The sequence below is a fragment of the Maniola jurtina genome, chromosome 12, assembly GCF_905333055.1.
Source record: "Maniola jurtina chromosome 12, ilManJurt1.1, whole genome shotgun sequence".
Taxonomy (NCBI): domain Eukaryota; kingdom Metazoa; phylum Arthropoda; class Insecta; order Lepidoptera; family Nymphalidae; genus Maniola; species Maniola jurtina.
In genome coordinates, this window is record NC_060040.1 from 11131727 (window position 1) to 11149497 (window position 17771).

General features: G+C 37.4%; 2 protein-coding genes and 1 non-coding gene across 3 annotated transcripts in view; all 3 read left to right on the plus strand.

Moving 5' to 3' along the window:
* The window catches only part of LOC123870352 (Kv channel-interacting protein 4-like), a 283490-nt gene that overhangs the window by 26678 nt on the left and 239041 nt on the right, over nt 1–17771 (plus strand). The window lies entirely within an intron of this gene.
* On the plus strand, nt 5249–5321 carry Trnav-aac. Its single transcript has one exon. It is a non-coding gene; the product is annotated as a tRNA-Val (tRNA).
* Nucleotides 6333–10664, plus strand: LOC123870356. The gene is made up of 2 exons (XM_045913619.1): nt 6333–7482; nt 10138–10664. Exons 1-2 carry the CDS (start codon nt 7347–7349, stop codon nt 10368–10370), a joined length of 369 nt encoding a protein of 122 aa, XP_045769575.1. The 5' UTR covers nt 6333–7346; the 3' UTR covers nt 10371–10664.

The window sequence follows — 17771 nt, forward strand, 5'->3', positions numbered from 1 at the left end:
AAATATTTCTTATCAACATTATCTTTACCTACCAGCAGACACGTTATAAGGCGACCCTCAAGGCTTCGTTTTAAGAAAATATTTTTTACAAAGCGAAGCTTGCCTAAGTACACATTTATCTTTCTGTCTTTGAAAAAGCTTCGGTTGTAACTTTACAATCTGATACAGTGGCTAACAACTTGAGCTTTGACGCGATTGGCTGGTGAATGACGGGTGCACGCGATTGGTTGATTAGTCGGCGCGAGTGCACGCGATTGGTTGACTTTCGTTTCCCGGATTCGTCAACTTTCTCTCATTACACTGCTTCAGGTCCAAGTTGCTTGCCGGGCACTATACCGGTAAAGTTACCATCACTTTATTTTTGTAGTTTTTCACGACTGCCTAAAAAAGAAGTTTTATGTTTTCAGGATTCATGCATGTATATGAGTTTCTTTATCCCTCCACTAGCAAATTTTACATCAGCCTGATTGACACTGGCTGTAATTTTTGTTTTTTTTTTTTTCAATTATTGTTACCTACTTGTTTGCATGGATATAAAAAAAAACCTGGAGCGTGACATAGGCTTCTTTTGATCTGAAAAGTTCCGCGAGTTCCCACGGGATTATTAAAAATTTAAACGCGGGTGAAGTCGCGGGCATCAGCTAGTAATATATACATACCTATTCTACATAAGCTCTATGTGCAAGTAAAGTAGATACTAGATAGGTAACGTACCGGCAAAGCTGCACCGCAAAGCGACTTAGTGCTCCATACACCAGTGTAAAAGCCAATTAGGAGGATGGGTCTGATGCTCACTCTATGATCCGATATTAACAAACAACAGAAATACCTACCAGTTTTAATTCAGGTATAGCTTGGGTGGACCTATCTTGGATCATTACCAAGTAGAGAAATATGAGTGATATTTTCTAATACAAAATTTTTTCGAGACCTCCACTTTTTTGAATGTGACATCTGTCAGATCGATTTAGTTCGTATAAAATGTAAACTATGTCACTCGGATCATAACAAGGAATCAATTGACCTCATTCATTAAAATCGGCTCAGTAGTGTAGGCGTTACGGTGGAACACATATACACATAGAAACAAACATAGATATACATAGACTGCCCAAATCATAACCCTTCCTTTTGATTTTACCGTAGTCGGGTAAAAAAAGGGACTGGGCAGGACGTGTAGGGAGAGTAGGAAATGAACATTTCCTGCCCTCCCTACACTATGGAGCAAAAACACTATATCTTGGCTATCAAGATGCTTAAAAAGGAAATAAGGAAGGCTGGTGAAACGGTGCAGTGGTAGAGAGATGAGATTGAAGCATTTGAAATAAAACTATGGTTCCGCACAGCACAAAATGAAAAAAAATTGGTTGTCTGTAAAGTCGGTTTACTGACGATAGTTGAACGTGACAACAAAGGCCGATTGTGCTTCTTTGTCGCTCGTTCCGCGCTCTCGCTTGCACTTTAAGCCTTACATGGAACGCCTCAGAGCGAGGTAACGCCGCATGAGTCATGTTTTTTCGTGCGTGCAGCCGGCTATATCGAATTATAAGACGTTGTCACGTCAAAAAAGGATTAGGAGAAGAAGGCAGAGGCCTTTGCCCAGCAGTGGGGCTCTATATAAAAGTAAATACATACTAACAAAATTAAACAAAATAGGCATAAATATAAAAAATATACGGAACATGTGTAAACTAAAATTTATAAACACGTCTGCATTGTCCCTGCTAGCTTATGAATGTAAAATGTATCTTTAGAACCTGTACCAAACGTAAAGAAGCGTCTCGAAACCATTCAGCGGTTTTTGAAGAAAATAAAGACAGAACTCTAAAAGCAATACCACCTCAATTCCGTCGTAGATAAAACATAACGGCGAACTAAGCTTTCTTCGTTTTTACCTGACTGGGGCGAAGCCCAAAATGAGGGTTATGTTCTTGACCTGTAGGTACGTATGTCCTTTCCTATGTCTGCTCGTAACTACTCAACGGCTCAACCGATTTTGATAAATGATAGGTAGGTACGTCATTAGATTCGTCTTGATGGCGCAAGTGTCACTGGGAAGATACCTATCTACCTACAATTCTTAAAAAATCAAGATGGAGATATCGCCATCTTGATTGCATCAATTTTGATGCAGTTAAAACCGCATTGTGGATTTTTGTATAATTAGTAGGTACTTGTTATTAATAATAACAAGTTCATGGGCGAATCGATACTTATATGTATAATTAAGTATAAGATAAACGAAAATAAATAAAAAAATAGTAAATATCTCAAGTATTTAGTTTATCATTAGTTATATATTATGTCGGTAAATAATACAATCGGTAGTCAAAACTTGCTATGTCGTGTTATAAAATAAGTATAAATTTTAAATGGCGTTCTTCCGTAACGTGGTTCAAGTTATTATTTCAAGTGTGCTTCACTTTCTTCAGTGAAGTATACTTGAGAAAGTGAGGCACACTTCATAAATTATTAAAATGTTAGGCATGAATGACTAGAACGCTGTTCCATCATGTAAAACAATTTTATACCGAACTAGAGGATGCGCGCGACTTCGTCCGCGTGGATTTAGGTTTTTAAAGCTCCCCTGGGAACTGTTTGATTTTCCGGGATAAAAAGTTGCCTATGGCAATTACAGGGACGCAAGCTACCTAGGTACCAAATCTCATACAAATCGGTTAAGCGGATGGGTTTTTGGGAATCCCGTGGGAATCCTTTGATTTTCCGGGATAAAAATATGAACTAACCCTGTAAAAAATTTCGTTAAAATCGGTTAAACTGTTGGGCCATGAAAAGGTAGCAGACAGACAGACAGATACACTTTCGCATTTATAATATTAGTATGGCTTTTAATAACACTGTATCATCGCAGTCGGGTAAAAAGCCCTAGGGGAACTGTCAATCATTACCTACAACTTTTAGGATCCATGTAAAGATATGCTGCCCTCGTGAGTTTTTTGCTTAGTAAGGCTTTATGAAACAGAAGTAACTAGTTTAAGTATAATAATTTTTGTCAAGCCTTTTCTATTACAGTTCACTAAGAAATTATTTTTGCTTAACAGGGCTCTCTCCGTCACTCGCTTCATACAATCGTAGTTCCAATTTAATTTGATTATTAAGCAACCAAAGTCCATGAAATTTTGCAGACATATTCTAGAAACTAATATCTGTGTCTGTGGTGTTTTAGATTTTTCTAAAAATATGTAGTTTTAAAATTACATGGGGCTCAAAGATTTGTATTTAAATTTTTAAGACTGCGTAACTTTGATACCGAATATTTTAACAGAAATCTGGAAAACCACAGACATAAATATTAGTTTCTAGAATATGTCTGCATTTCATGGACTTTGGGAAGTACGATTGTATGAAGCGAGTGACGGAGAGACCCCTCTTAATGCCTTTTGCTTACAGTAAAAATAAATTTAATTAATGTCTAGTACCTAAATGTGACCTACTAAGAACTCAGTTTTATCGAATTTAACTTTCATAATATTTGCTAAGTCAAGTCTTTCATAAAGTTCTCTAGGAACTTCCTTTCACTAACGATTATCGGTTATAATTTAAAGTAATAGCTTTGTTTACTGAAATATAAAGAAAATTATTGGCCGGTAAATCAACTATTAATTCTTATGAACTAAGTTAACAGAAGTTATAAGTTATTATTTTCTTGGAAGAAATTATTTCATAATCTACTAGTTAATATAGTTGGTTGCGTCTCAATATTATGATAGTAGCCTTATATTCACCATCATTGTCTTTAACCGATAGTCTACTGCTGAGTATGAGTCTTTTGTAGTAACTGTAGTTTTCCTACGGATCTCCTCATTTCTGATTTTATCACACATACATTTTATTTTAGTTTTTTGGAATATGTCACTACATTTTTATCACGCCTTAGTATTTCATTTACAGTAAAATTCAATTCAGTTAAATCTGGAGCGAATTAATGCCTAGTGACATACTGATTAATTAATTATTACGCTTGGAATGTTACTGTTAAGAGGGGTCTCTCCGTCACTCGCTTCATACAAACGTGGTTCCAATTTCATTTGAATATTAAGCAACCAAAGTCCATGTTTTGCAGACATATTCTAGAAACTAATATCTATGTCTGTGGTTTTCCAGATTTCTGTTAAAATATTCGGTTTCAAAGTTACGCGGTCTTAAAAATTTAAATACAAATCTTTGAGCCCCATGTAATTTTAAAACAACATATTTTTAGAAAAATCTAAAACACCACAGACACAGATATTAGTTTCTAAAATATGTCTGCAAAATTTCATGGACTTTGGTTGCTTAATAATCAAATGAAATTGGAACTACGATTGTATGAAGCGAGTGACGGAGAGAGCCCTGTTAAGAATGCTGACTACATTAACAAACTAAATTGCTAAGCTAATTAGATAGGGCTTCATGAAAATACACTTTCAAGTAGGTTCCAATACGAGTTAAATAGAAAATACCCATATAAGCTGCTTACCGAATTCCTAGTTTACAGGTTTAACAATTTACAACAGTTTTGTAAACTCAAAGCTGTAGCAATTCGGAACATAGAAGCAATCTAGTTTCCTATTCCTTTTATGTGAAGGTGAAAATGTTTGTACTACGACGCTCTCTGCGACCATTTCTGACACAACCATTTGTCTCTTATGTTTTCCTGATAGTTTAGATTAACGGTACACTGTCTGCAAGGTATTTTAGGTTACATTCGAATTTCCTGGCACTAAATTGGAATTTAGTAACAGGAAATCCATTCATACTTACATTATAAATAAATGCGAAAGTGTGTCTGTCTGTCTGTTAGTTTTACACGACCGTTTAAGCGATTTTAATGACATTTGACACAGAGATAGCTTGCATCCCGGGGAAAAGCACACATAGCCTACTTTTGGTCCGGGAATATGCAAGAACCTCCACGAGATTTTTAAAAACCTTAATTCACACGGACAAAGTCACGGGCATCATCTAATTTATTTATTTTCAAAATGAAACAACACTTAATAACTTGCTTAAATGAATTAAAGTTACAAAAAAATCCGATTGTACATTGAAAGCTATGAAGTTCATAGCTTTCAATAAAAATTTAAAATCAATCAAATTCATCGGTGCAGTCATGGTACAAGTTTTATTAAAACAGTGAAGACAAGATCCCAGTCTTACTTCTATCGAAATACGTGTTTCTTTGTATATTATCCATTCATTACTGAACGTAAAATAAGTGAACATTATTTTAGACATTCCGAACATCGTTTCCGTGGTGTAGCGGTTATCACATCTGCCTAACACGCAGAAGGCCCCCGGTTCGATCCCGGGCGGAAACATAACTTTTTAATCTTTAAATATTTTTTTTTATGTTATCCATATGATTCTCTTATGTTTTATTGATACAAGTGTAAATTAAAAATTTATAACACACCCGACAAGTGAAGGTTACAGTGACTAGAAAATAGCTGATAACTTTCAAACGGCTGAACCGATTTTCTTAGATTAGAGCTAAGAACACTCTTGATCAAACCACCTTTCAAACAAAAAAACTAAATTAAAATCGATCCATTAGTTTAGGAGCTATGATGCCACAGACAGATACACAGATATACACGTCAAATTTATAACACCCCTCTTTTTGGGTCGGGGGTTAAAAATCAAGCTGCACGTTATTTATCCAAAAAAAAAAGAGAATCCTAGAACACCAAGCCATCTTGTTCCCATAGATAATTTGATCAGCTAGAAACGACCATGACTATAAAACCGGCGGAGAAACTTAAACTAAATCATTACACGCTACTTACTCTAAGGAGCACGTTAGCTACATCTTGCGTCGTTTGCGGTTTGCGGCTGTAAGCGTCTCACGTTAACCCTAGACTGCTAATGCTCTGCAGATGGCGCGTAATAAAGACCGTAATAAGAGAACTACATTGAAATATCTAAGTGCTACACTATAATTAAATTCATAATCACTTGTTAGGGCGAATGTATCTTTTTTTAGACTGTGTAGTGACAACTGGTTGGACATTTGACTTGAACAAGGTCACATCTGAAGATTTTTCCGGGATACAAAGTTACCTATGTAAGCTACCTGTGAACCAATTTCATATAAATCGATTAAACGGATGGGCCTTTGAGAATCCCGTGGAAACTCTTTGATTTACCGGATTCTCGGTTGAAAAGTAGCCTATGTCCGTCCCCGGGTTGTAAACTAACTGTGTACCAAGTTTCATCAAAATTGATTTATTGGACCGTAAAAAGCTAGCAGACAGACAGACATTCACACTTTTGCATTTATAATAATTGTTAACGCTTTTATTTATATACGTTAATTGTAATAAGTTGATAGCGTGTTCGCGGCCTATCGGAAGTATCGTGTAGATCGTACCTTAACTATGTATGGTCAACTGTCATATTTCATGAATTGTCAAAATGTCTACTTAAGTACCGTCACTTGTAACAAGACGTTGAACGATTACACACACTCCGCTGAAGATGAAAAGATAGTTTTATTTGTTCCTTCCGGCGTTCCTAAAAATAGAAGATCTGCCCATCGGATCTTCGGTGTTGGCTACAATAGCTAACATAGTGGCGACCGTGACAGGACGCCCGAAGAAGGAAAAGCCATCCAGCGTGAGAGCGTTGTCGCCAGCCGGGACGCCAATCGTCTCGCAGCATCAGGCACAACGCAAGTCAACGTGGTTGCAGCCCGCCGGGACGCCTATCGTACCGCAGCATTAGGCGCAACGCAAGTCACCATCGTTGAAGCCAGCCGGCACGCCAATCGTACCGCAGCATCAGGCGCAACGAGAAGACGTCTGAAGCCGTCGCCGGGACGCAAATCGGACCCGCAGCATTGGGCTCAGGCAGAGGGAGCACTTTTCTACGCCAGCAACAGCGAGGCCGTACTAATTTCAGATAAGTGTCCTATCCCACATACAAACACAATACATTCATCCAAACATCCATAAATCCATTCTACAAACACCCAATTCATACATCCATCGCTCCATAACCATCCATATATCACGCACTATTCAAAAAGCCATCCCACTTTGCACAATCAATCACAAAATTCAAAATTTTGCACGTTGTCATATTTTCATCCATTACGCATTAGTCGTACCTACCTACTTACTTCATAATTCATACGATTTCAATTACTGGCGCGCGCACTCATTCGAGCTGCGCAAGAGACTGAAACCGGCTCATTAGCCGACGTCAACTGCAAGCGACGTGCATAGGTAAAACGTACCTAGTTATAGTTAGGTATAAGTTTAACCTATTATTTGCAGCGATCTAGCGGCCGGCCGATAACAAACCAGTTTTTGTTCACCTACAGCTGTTAAATTAACTTTAATATGTCTTTAAAGGAATTAATGATAAAACGCAGCAGCGTTAAGGGTCGTGTTACCAAATTTAAGAACTATATCTCTAAGGTTAACAAGCTTTCAGTGTTAGATTCATTGGAACTAGGCGAATTAAAACTTAAATTAGGTAAAATTGAGTGCTTAGCTAGTGAGTTCAGTGACGTGCAGGGTCAGATTGAATCTTTAAGTGGGGACACATTAAGCGCCGAACTAGATATTCGCGAGGAGATCGAAAATGAATTGGACAGTGTGACGGCGTTAGCTCAAGACATTCTGTCGCGTAATTCGAGGGTTCCGTGCTTTGAGGACGCGCACAGTAGTAATTCTTTAGGGCCAGGGCAAGGCGTCTCACAAGGTATTGGGTTCAAATTACCTCTAATTCAAATCTCGAAATTCGACGGAACGGTTTTCCGATGGCTAGAATTTCGAGATACGTTCCGGTCTCTCATTCATGATAACGAGCACATACTACCCATTTATAAATTTCATTATTTAAACTCGTATTTAGAGGGAGATGCCGCTCGCGTCATAGCCAATCTTGAAGTTTGTGCATTGAACTACAGCAAGGCCTGGAGTTTATTATGTGAACGTTATGATAATAAGAGGCAGTTAATCAATAATCATCTCAACGCTTTATTCAATATCGAAACACTGTCCCGCGAATCGGAACAGTCATTGCGTTCATTAGTAGATAATGTAAATAAAAATTTGCGTGCGTTAGCTAGTCTTGGACAGCCCACCGACAAATGGGATGCGTTAATTATTCATATGGTTAGTTCTAAATTAGACAGCCATACTAGTATGAAATGGGAAGAGCATTGGAGCTCGTTAAGTGATATGCCAACTTTGGATGAATTTCATCAGTTTTTAAAGGAGCGTGCCGACGTTTTGGAATCATTTAACCGAAATAAAATCCAAAACAGTCGTGTTTCTTTTAATGCCGCGCCAATCGCGAGCAATAACAATAAAAATAATAAAAATATGAGACGTTATAAATCTCTTTCGTATTCTGTTCAGTTGGGATACCATAATGCAGATAGGAATCGCGCTCACTGTGTGGTATGCAAGCTTGATCATGCAATTCACAGCTGCCCTTCATTCTTAGCCAAAACTCCTGAACTTAGGATAGCAGAGGCTCGGAGGCTGAAGTTATGTATGAACTGTTTAAAGTCAAACCATCGAACTCGTCAATGCTTTTCGAGACGTTGTAGGGAGTGCAGAAAACCACATTCTACCCTGCTCCACAAATCTACAGAGGAGCCCACTGCACCCACAGTTCAGAATTCCTTCGAAGAACTTAGTGTGAACCTATCTAGGCAATCAACATCTCACGTTATGTTATCCACCGTGATGATAGAAGTTTTAAACCCTCTTAATTCTAAGACCGAAGTCATTCGTGCGCTTCTAGATTGTGGAAGCCAGTCTAGCTTTTTGACTAGGCGTATTAAAGAAAAATTAAGTTTAGAGGCGATACCCACTAATCTTACCGTCGTAGGTATAGGTAGTAATTCAAATAATCATGTTACCGAGAGATGTTTTGTTCGGTTTAACTCATTACAAAACGATTATCACGCAAGTTTATCTTGTTTTATTATGCCCGAGTTAACAGCCAACATCCCGAAAATAAATATAGATTATAAATTATTCAATCTCCCCGAGAACATTCAGCTCGCGGACCCCAAGTTTTACAGCCCTGCGCCAGTAGATGCGCTAATAGGGGCCGATTTATTCTGGGATGTCATAGGTAACACCGTTAAATCCTTAGGTGATGGAAAACCATATCTGTGTAACTCACAATTCGGGTGGGTTATTTCAGGTCCTATTTCATTAAATTGTGACCCTAAACAAACTAATTGCAATTTTGCATCAAGCGAGTCGTTCGATGATCGCTTAGATAATCAAATACTCAAATTTTGGGAACCTCAAAAAATATTATCAAATGATACCAAGAAGGCTTGTGAGCAGCATTTCAAAACTCACACCACTCGCCTAGAATTAGGTCGATTTTGTGTCACATTGCCTCTTAAAGATTCATCCACCTTAAGTGATTCATTTAGTCAGGCTAAGAAGAGATTTTTTAATCTAGAAAAACGATTTTGCAAACAACCTGATCTAAATCAAGAATACGTTGCCTTACTAAAGGAGTACCTAGACCCAGGCCCTCGCGCTGAACTTACTAGCCCAAATTCTGTGATTTCGTTCACAATAGAAATCCCGCGATATGTACCCTGTGGTGATCACATTAAGGTCGAACTTCATTCGTCTTGCGACGCTTCTATGAGTGCGTATGACGCATGCATTTATTTAAAGGCAATCTACGCGTTAGGTAGATCGAGCGTTCATTTATTGTGCTCGAAGTTGAGGGTAGGACCGGCCGGGAAGTCTATGACGATTTCACGTCTAGAGTTATCCACGGCACAGCTCGCCGCTAGGCGCAACGTACCTACAGATTTAAAACCGGTAGAATTTTTCTCCGATAATGACCGAAATCTAGTATCTGCCGTTAAAGAAACTACTCAATTGTTAAAATCCAATGCCGTCAATTCTGACTTTCCAGTTGACGAAGAAATAATATTTTTATCTATACCTGTATATTCAGGCGAAATTCAGGAGACTGGGATCAAATCCTATATAAATATTCTCATTATAAGATATTTGGGTCATAATCATTTTACTTCCGATGAATTTAGTACTATTTTTTCGCAAGTGGGGGCTATACTGAATAGTCGCCCCTTATATCCCATGTCTTCCTCTCCTGACGATCTTCTCCCTTTTTCCTCAGGACACTTCCTGATTGGACGGCCTCCAACTAAGCTGCCGTCACCGAATATCGAAGATTTCAGTTCGAGCAGCCTGGACCGCTACTCGAAGCTTGAACTCGTGCTACTGCAAGAGGATAACGTCGCACCCCTCAACTGGCGCCTCGACTGGGTCACCGCTCTGTACCTAGAACTGATGGAGTTTCCAGTAGCACCGATATCCAAACCGCGAGAGGAGTGGTGCGCAGGGCTTTGACTAGCATTTGCCCCTTGCTTCCCCAGATGGACTTTTTTCCTCTTAAACGACGTTTAAGAGGGGGGGAATTTATGTTAACGCTTTTATTTATATACGTTAATTGTAATAAGTTGATAGCGTGTTCGCGGCCTATCGGAAGTATCGTGTAGATCGTACCTTAACTATGTATGGTCAACTGTCATATTTCATGAATTGTCAAAATGTCTACTTAAGTACCGTCACTTGTAACAAGACGTTGTACGAATACACACACTCCGCTGAAGATGAAAAGATAGTTTCATTTGTTCCTTCCGGCGTTCCTAAAAATAGAAGATCTGCCCATCAGCTCTTCGGTGTTGGCTACAATAGCTAACAATAATAGTATGGAGTATGGATTACTGTGTGAAGTAACAATGGATATGGATTGATTTTACCTCAGTAGTACGAACAATAGTGTAACAAGACACGAGTTTCGAACTGATATCAGGTTGCAAGTGGAATCATTAAAAGTTTCCAACTCTGCGGCGGCGGTCCCGAGCGAGTTACACGACAAGTATCTGATGCTAATCACAGTTCATAGAATTCCTTGTACTTATACCTACTACTTTTACAAAATATGTATTTGTATCTTGTCAATACGTAACAATCCTTCCTAATTAACCTCCGACCCAAAAAGAGGGGTGTTATAAGTTTGACGTGTATATCTGTGTATCTGTCTGTGGCATTGTAGCTCCTAAACTAATGAACCGATTTTAATTTAGTTTTCTTTTTATTTGAAAGGTGGCTTGATCGAGAATGTTCTTAGCCTTAATCCAAGAAAATCGGTTCAGCCGTTTGAAAGTTATCAGCTCTTTTCTAGTTACTGTACCTGCACTTGTCGAGTGTGTTATGAATTTTTAATTTACACTTGTATAAAACGAGCTGATGTCGGAGCTATTTTATATTTTAAACAGTTAAATATCACTGATTTAACAGCGCAGGAAAATATCGTGATGATAGTTTTCATGCATAACATATCCACATTACTTATTTAACATTGTAAAATTATATCATCTGTCTTCGTGTTGTGTTATCTATTTATGATATTTAATAGTTAAGGTATAATATTATAATATGCAGCGTTAAAAGTTGCAAAAATTATGAATAAAATGGCTCGTGCTGACATAAACAAAGATACGGAGGTTCATCAGGATTTGCCTAATACCAGCAAGTATCGCATTAAAATTAAACTTTACATCAAAGTATTATAATGTACAACAACTGTGTTAGTTTCGTCCTTGATAAGAGAAACGCCTATATTAAATTTCCAAGTGTCAGAGAACAATTGGTTCCTATGTGCATTTATACTGCTTTAAACATAGTTTATTGTTCTCATGTGTGTGCTTTAGAGATATTGAAGTCTTGTACGGAACTCTAAATTTTTATCGCCAATGAAGAGATGGTGAAGATAAGTGCATTCCTAAAGGGAATTTTGTAGCGCAAATGCAGTCTTATTAAATTAATCCTTTTATTATAATTTTTTTATTTGTACCAGAAAGTTGTAACAATAAGAGGAAAAAGAAAGAAAAAGTGGACAGGGAAGAACTTATCTCTAAAAGAGACCTCTACTAGTGACCCTTGGCAGTGGAGACGTTGTAAAGGGAGTAGAATAGGTACAACAAATATAGGAAGTATTCATTAAAAAACTTAATAGATATCATAATTATATACATAAATATTAAAATAAGGTTACATAAACATACATTATTACTTTTAAATTATTCTATTTCAAGTTAGCCCTTGACTACGATTGCCTGGTGTTAAGTTATGCAGGGTTTCCACACGGCATCATATCGAAACACTAAATCGTTCGCGCAGATTTACTCACGATGTTTTCCTTCACCGTTAAAGAGAGATTAATTGCTTAGAGCGCACATAACTCCACGTCTACAAATTATTTAAATTACCGTAGATTAGTAACAACTAGAACAATTAGAGGCAGCTGTGACATTGCAGAGTTTAATGTGATGTCATAACGGTAACCGCAGATAGAAAGATGCTGCATACTAATGATCTAAAGATAAATAAATATCTTTATAACTCAAAATTAAAAAACCCCCCACACAAAAACCTCTTAGGAAAACTAGAAAAGAGCTGATAACTTTCAAACGGCTGAACCGATTTTCTTCAATTATAGCTAAGAACACTCTCGGTCAAGCCGCCTTTCAAACACCAAATTAAAATCGGTTCATTAGTTTAGGAGCTACGATGCCATAGACAGATACACAGATACACACGTCAAACTTATAACACCGCTCTTTTTGGGTCGGGGGTCAAAAACTAGAGATCTTTGACAGATAAACAGCCAAGAGACATTAATAGGGTTCTCTTTTATCTTTTGGGTACGGTACCAACCCCTAAAACCAAAGAAGAACGTCGGTCAGAAAGTAGCAATGACCTCTAAAATCCTACCCCTACGAGCTTGAAAACAACTTTAAAAAGCGATATCGAGGATGTAATAAGACACGAGTTTGGAATAGATATCGCGTTGCATGAGGAATCATTAAAAGTTTTCGACTAAAGCGCAATAGGATAGCTTCACGACATGACACTGTAGAGAGAAGTTGACGCTACTTATTGGTTCCATAAGTTTGGAAAGTTTATTACATACTAGCTGACGCCCGCGACTTCGCCCGCGTGGATTTAGATTTTTAGAAATCCCGTGGGAACTCTTTGATTTTCCGGGATAAAAAGTAGCCTATGTGCTAATCCAGGATATTATCTATCTCCATTCCGAATTTCAGCCAAATCCGTCCAGTGGTTTTTGCGTGAAGGAGTAACAAACATACACACACACACACACACACACACACACACATATACAAACTTTCGCCTTTATAATATTAGTGTGATCAGCAGCCCCAAGCACAATCAGTGTGACAAAGCTTTATGGAAGCTTTTGCACTGTTTAAAGACTGCTTTATGCCGCAACAAGTGACATGCTATAAATGGAAGCAATAATTTTGCAGCCTTGAACAGCTGTTATAATATGCACATACAAAATTTTTGTTGTCGAGGGAGGTTTCGGCCGTGGCTAGTTGCGGCTATACCGGTAAAGTCACACGGCCATATAGTTTAGCGTTCCCGCTACGATATAGCAAAGAAATCGATTAACCGGGTATCTAAGGGTTTGTAGATTTTATAAAATACAAGTCGACCAGGGCTGAAAACTAGTGGCGAAACCAATTACTTACTATAGTACTCGCCATTACATTTTCATAGCTGCAAAAAATGTAATATTCAAAATTGCGCCCTGGGAAAACAACTGAAATATTCCGTTTCTTTAGACGTAACTCTACAAACCTAAAACGTAACATATCTCTCGTACCTATTTATTCTGTTTTGGACCCTAAAGGTACGTACTGACCAGGAGAATTGATTTGTAAAAAATATATAACAATTCCAGATTCATCCGTTACGTTGGAGTACGTCAAATCACTTTTGTATTCAAAAACTTATACTACTTGGAACATTAGTGTACTCAGTGCTAAAGTGAATAATGAATATGTATTACAAAAGTGAATATCCCTTATTCATTACTATAACTTAATCACCAAAATTTAATTCTAAATTTGTTACATTATGTAAATTCTCCTAATCTGAACGCACCTTAACTGTTCTTTAATAAATTAATAACATGTTCATTATATTGGTTAGCGATAACTTTCAATTATCATGGAGCTTACAATGTCAAATATTGTCCTACCCGGATTGAGAAAGGTATTATGCAAACAATACCTTTCATTAAACAGTGTTCCGTTACGAACGACTTCATTCAATAATAAAGGTTAAGCCTTTTATTACACGGAAAATTCCATTAACAAAAGTGAAAACCTAAGTTAATAGCAAACTTATTTAAGCAATTCCTTCTTATCCACTATAAATTATTTCATTCAATATTAAAGGATAAGACGTCTTTTATAACATGGGAAATTCCATTACCAAAAATGAAAGCTTAAGAGGGGTCTCTCCGTCACTCGCTCCATACAAACGTAGTTTCAATTTCATTTGAATATTAAGCAACCAAAGTCCATGAAATTTTGCAGACATATTCTGGAAACTAATGTCTGTGGTTTTCCAGATTTTTGTTAAAACATTCGGTTTCAAAGTTACGCGGTCTTAAAAATTTTCATACAAATCTTTGAGCCCCTGTAATTTTAAAACTACATATTTTTAGAAAAATCTAAAACACCACAGACACAGATATTAGTTTCTAGAATATGTCTGCAAAATTTCATGGACTTTGGTTGCTTAATATGCAAATGATATTGGAACTACGATTGTATGGAGTAAGTGACGGAGAGAGCCCTGTTAAGTTAATAGCAACCTTATTTAGGCAAGAAGTTATCTATTATTATTATCTATCAGTAACATTGGTACACACAGTATCTGTTGTAATCACAGATAACCAGAAACAGGTGTTGTAAATATAGTTATACAACAGTATAGGTATTTTAGTTTTTGTTCAGTGAAATAGTGTACACGCTACAACTTCAGGTGTGTACAGTAAAATGATACTTCAGGTCACTGGTTATATGGTTGTTTATTTCTTAACTCGTATACCACTGAGTACAACAACGATCAGTACCGCATTCGATAATATATTCTTTCACAGGCCACAACTGACCGCGCGACGCAATCAGGCGATAACGCCATCTATCCGCGATTACGGAAACTAAATATACGTGATTACGAATTTATAAAAACATCTTAGCAGATTGTACATTCCGCCCACCATGAACCGCTGCTGGTTCATAAGTAACTAGTATAACAAATATAGAACTTAACAATTTGATGATCATTAATCACTAGTCCATGGTGGCTCTACAGAATAATTTCATAGAAGTAACACATTATGACAACCTTTAAATTTAACTTACACTAGAAAGCAATTTGCTTACAACTTAACAAAATACTTAGGAACTAAATTACAAAATTCTCAACTTCTTGGCTACAAGAGATATCTATAAGATGGTTGTAAGTCAGTGACTAATCGCTAACAGCAAAAGTGATCTTGTATCTACCTATCACATCATGCGTAACATTGTCCGAACCAGCATGCTTGTCAACGATTACGTCCTATAGCCATCTAGCTGAGTGAGAAAACTGACCCATCGGACGTACGATGGATTGACTAGATGGCGAAATACGACAAAAAGATTTCGGTGATGTCTGTCTGTCTTTCTCTACTAGTTTGGTATCTTGGCACTCTTTATGTGGACTGTAATTTATTTTAACCTTGCTTAGCCAAGAGTAACCTTGCTTCCACAAATTCAAACTATCGCGATCTTCGACAGCTCTCAAAATATCCGATCTACGATTAGCATTGAAGGTCTTCCATCTACTTCGCTGACTGCTACGCGACGCAAGTACTACGGGAGAGTCAGTCCGAGCGTGAAATTTCTCCTTGGATGAAATATCATGTGGTTCTGGCTCCCAGAATTTCTTCAACATATCATTCTCATTTATCTGAGTGTGCATGCTGACCATAACACTGTTTTCTTGGCACAACTTAGATTTTGAGGATTTGCATGAATCTGGCCATATAAGATCCATCCAAAGTGAGTGTTTTGGACCACAGGGGACCCAGGAGGACCCTTGATGAGACCTTCAGCTAAAATCTGACTATGCACTTCTGCACCAAGCAGCAAATCTATTTTATTGGGTATATCAAACTTCGGGTCAGCTAACTTCAACCTAGTTAGTTCTGGCCATAGCTGAACGTTTACCTTCTTTGAGGGAAGAAAAGGCGTCAGTTTGTTAACTACATGAGCTTTGACTACCAAAGTGTATTGAGGATCATGGATAGACTTCAGCTTGATTTCTACCATCGACATAGAAGCTACAGACTTGTCCTGATTACCAACTCCTGAAATGTAAACCGTGTTGGGAATTTTCTTCAGTCCTAACGCTTGTACAGCTGACTCGGTGATTAGAGAAGCCATTGAGCCTTGATCCAACAAGCATCTAACAACTACATCAGCACCTCTTCCCGACTCTACTTCAACAAGAGCTGTAGGCAAGAGGACTTGGCTACAAACCCTTGAAAAACGGGCAATTTCTTCGTTTTGTGATGTGGTTGCTGACGAAACGACTACATCTTTCTCACTCGACTCTCCATTCTCTGACTCTACCTTCTCTGACTCTACATTCTCCGTTGCCTGGGGGTGAAGTAGAGAATGGTGCTTCCTTCTACATACTCTACATCTAGAGGATTGACGGCATGAAAAGACAAAATGGTCCGGGCTCATACAATTGAAACACAGCCTACTAGTTTGGACAAAGTTATGCCGGGTATTATAGTCACTCTTCGCAAATTCTTTACAATTCATTAACTTATGATCGCCTCTACAATATTGACAGCAAAATTTGGACAGATTGGGTGTATTAGAACCATTAAAATTCGCTACATGAAAAACATTGACCTTATTACTCACATTAGAAGGCTTAGGTTTAACATCCAAAAACTCTAGAGATCTAAACTTATGTTCAAGAAACTCTTTAAAAGCAGACAAAGTAGGCAATTCATCAGATTCATTTGCCCTTGATTCCCATTGCTTCCTGGACTCAGGATCCAGCTTTTGACTCATAATGTAAATGATAATTATGTCCCAGTTACTAATGTCTATCTCTATATTTTGTAGAGCACTAAGACATTCGTTCATATTGTCTAATAATTCTCTAATGGCACTAGACGATTCATTTTGCAATGCTTTCTGACTCATGAAACGCCGTAAAATGCTGTTAGCCAAATATTTTTTATTATCATAACGATTATTTAACTGAGTCCAGCAAACACTATAATTTTCATCAGTAATGGGAAAATGTCTCAAAAGCTGCTCTGCTTCTCCAGACAAATGACTCTTAAGATAATGTAGTTTCTGAACGTCATCTAATTTAGGATTGTTGTGTATTAATGAAGTAAAAAGATCCCTAAAACTTGTCCACTCTGTGTACTTTCCAGAAAACTTTGGTATAGAAATTTCAGGCAATTTAACAAAATATTTAGATTTACTATCTTCACTTGACAAACTTACTGACTCTATGGGTGCTTTACCTTTGTCTTTTAATTTTAGTAATGTTTCTTTTAATTCAGTTTTATAATCTAAATATATTTCTTCCGTTCTATCATAGATTGAATTTCTAGAATAATTAGACGTTTCAAATTCTTCCTTAGTTACTTCTGTAATTATCTGTCTATGCACGTCCACAAATAATTGCCATTGATTCTCTAAAGCCTCCAAACGCGTCTCTACATATGAAATCGTTATACGATCTTTAGGTGATTTCCTAAAGTTGACTTTACCTTTAGAGATAAGCTCCTTATTATCCTCCTGAAGTTTATCGAAAACTTCCATGGCTATTATATGTGGTACATAAACA

What these genes read in the sequence shown, in the direction of transcription:
- LOC123870356 (XM_045913619.1), top strand. Translation starts at nt 7,347, where the DNA reads ATGTCTTTAAAGGAATTAATGATAAAACGCAGCAGCGTTAAGGGTCGT. An exon ending in CGAATTAAAACTTAAATTAG is followed by an intron (nt 7,483 to 10,137) that starts GTAAAATTGAGT and finishes CTTTTTCCTCAG; the next exon opens with GACACTTCCTGATTGGACGG.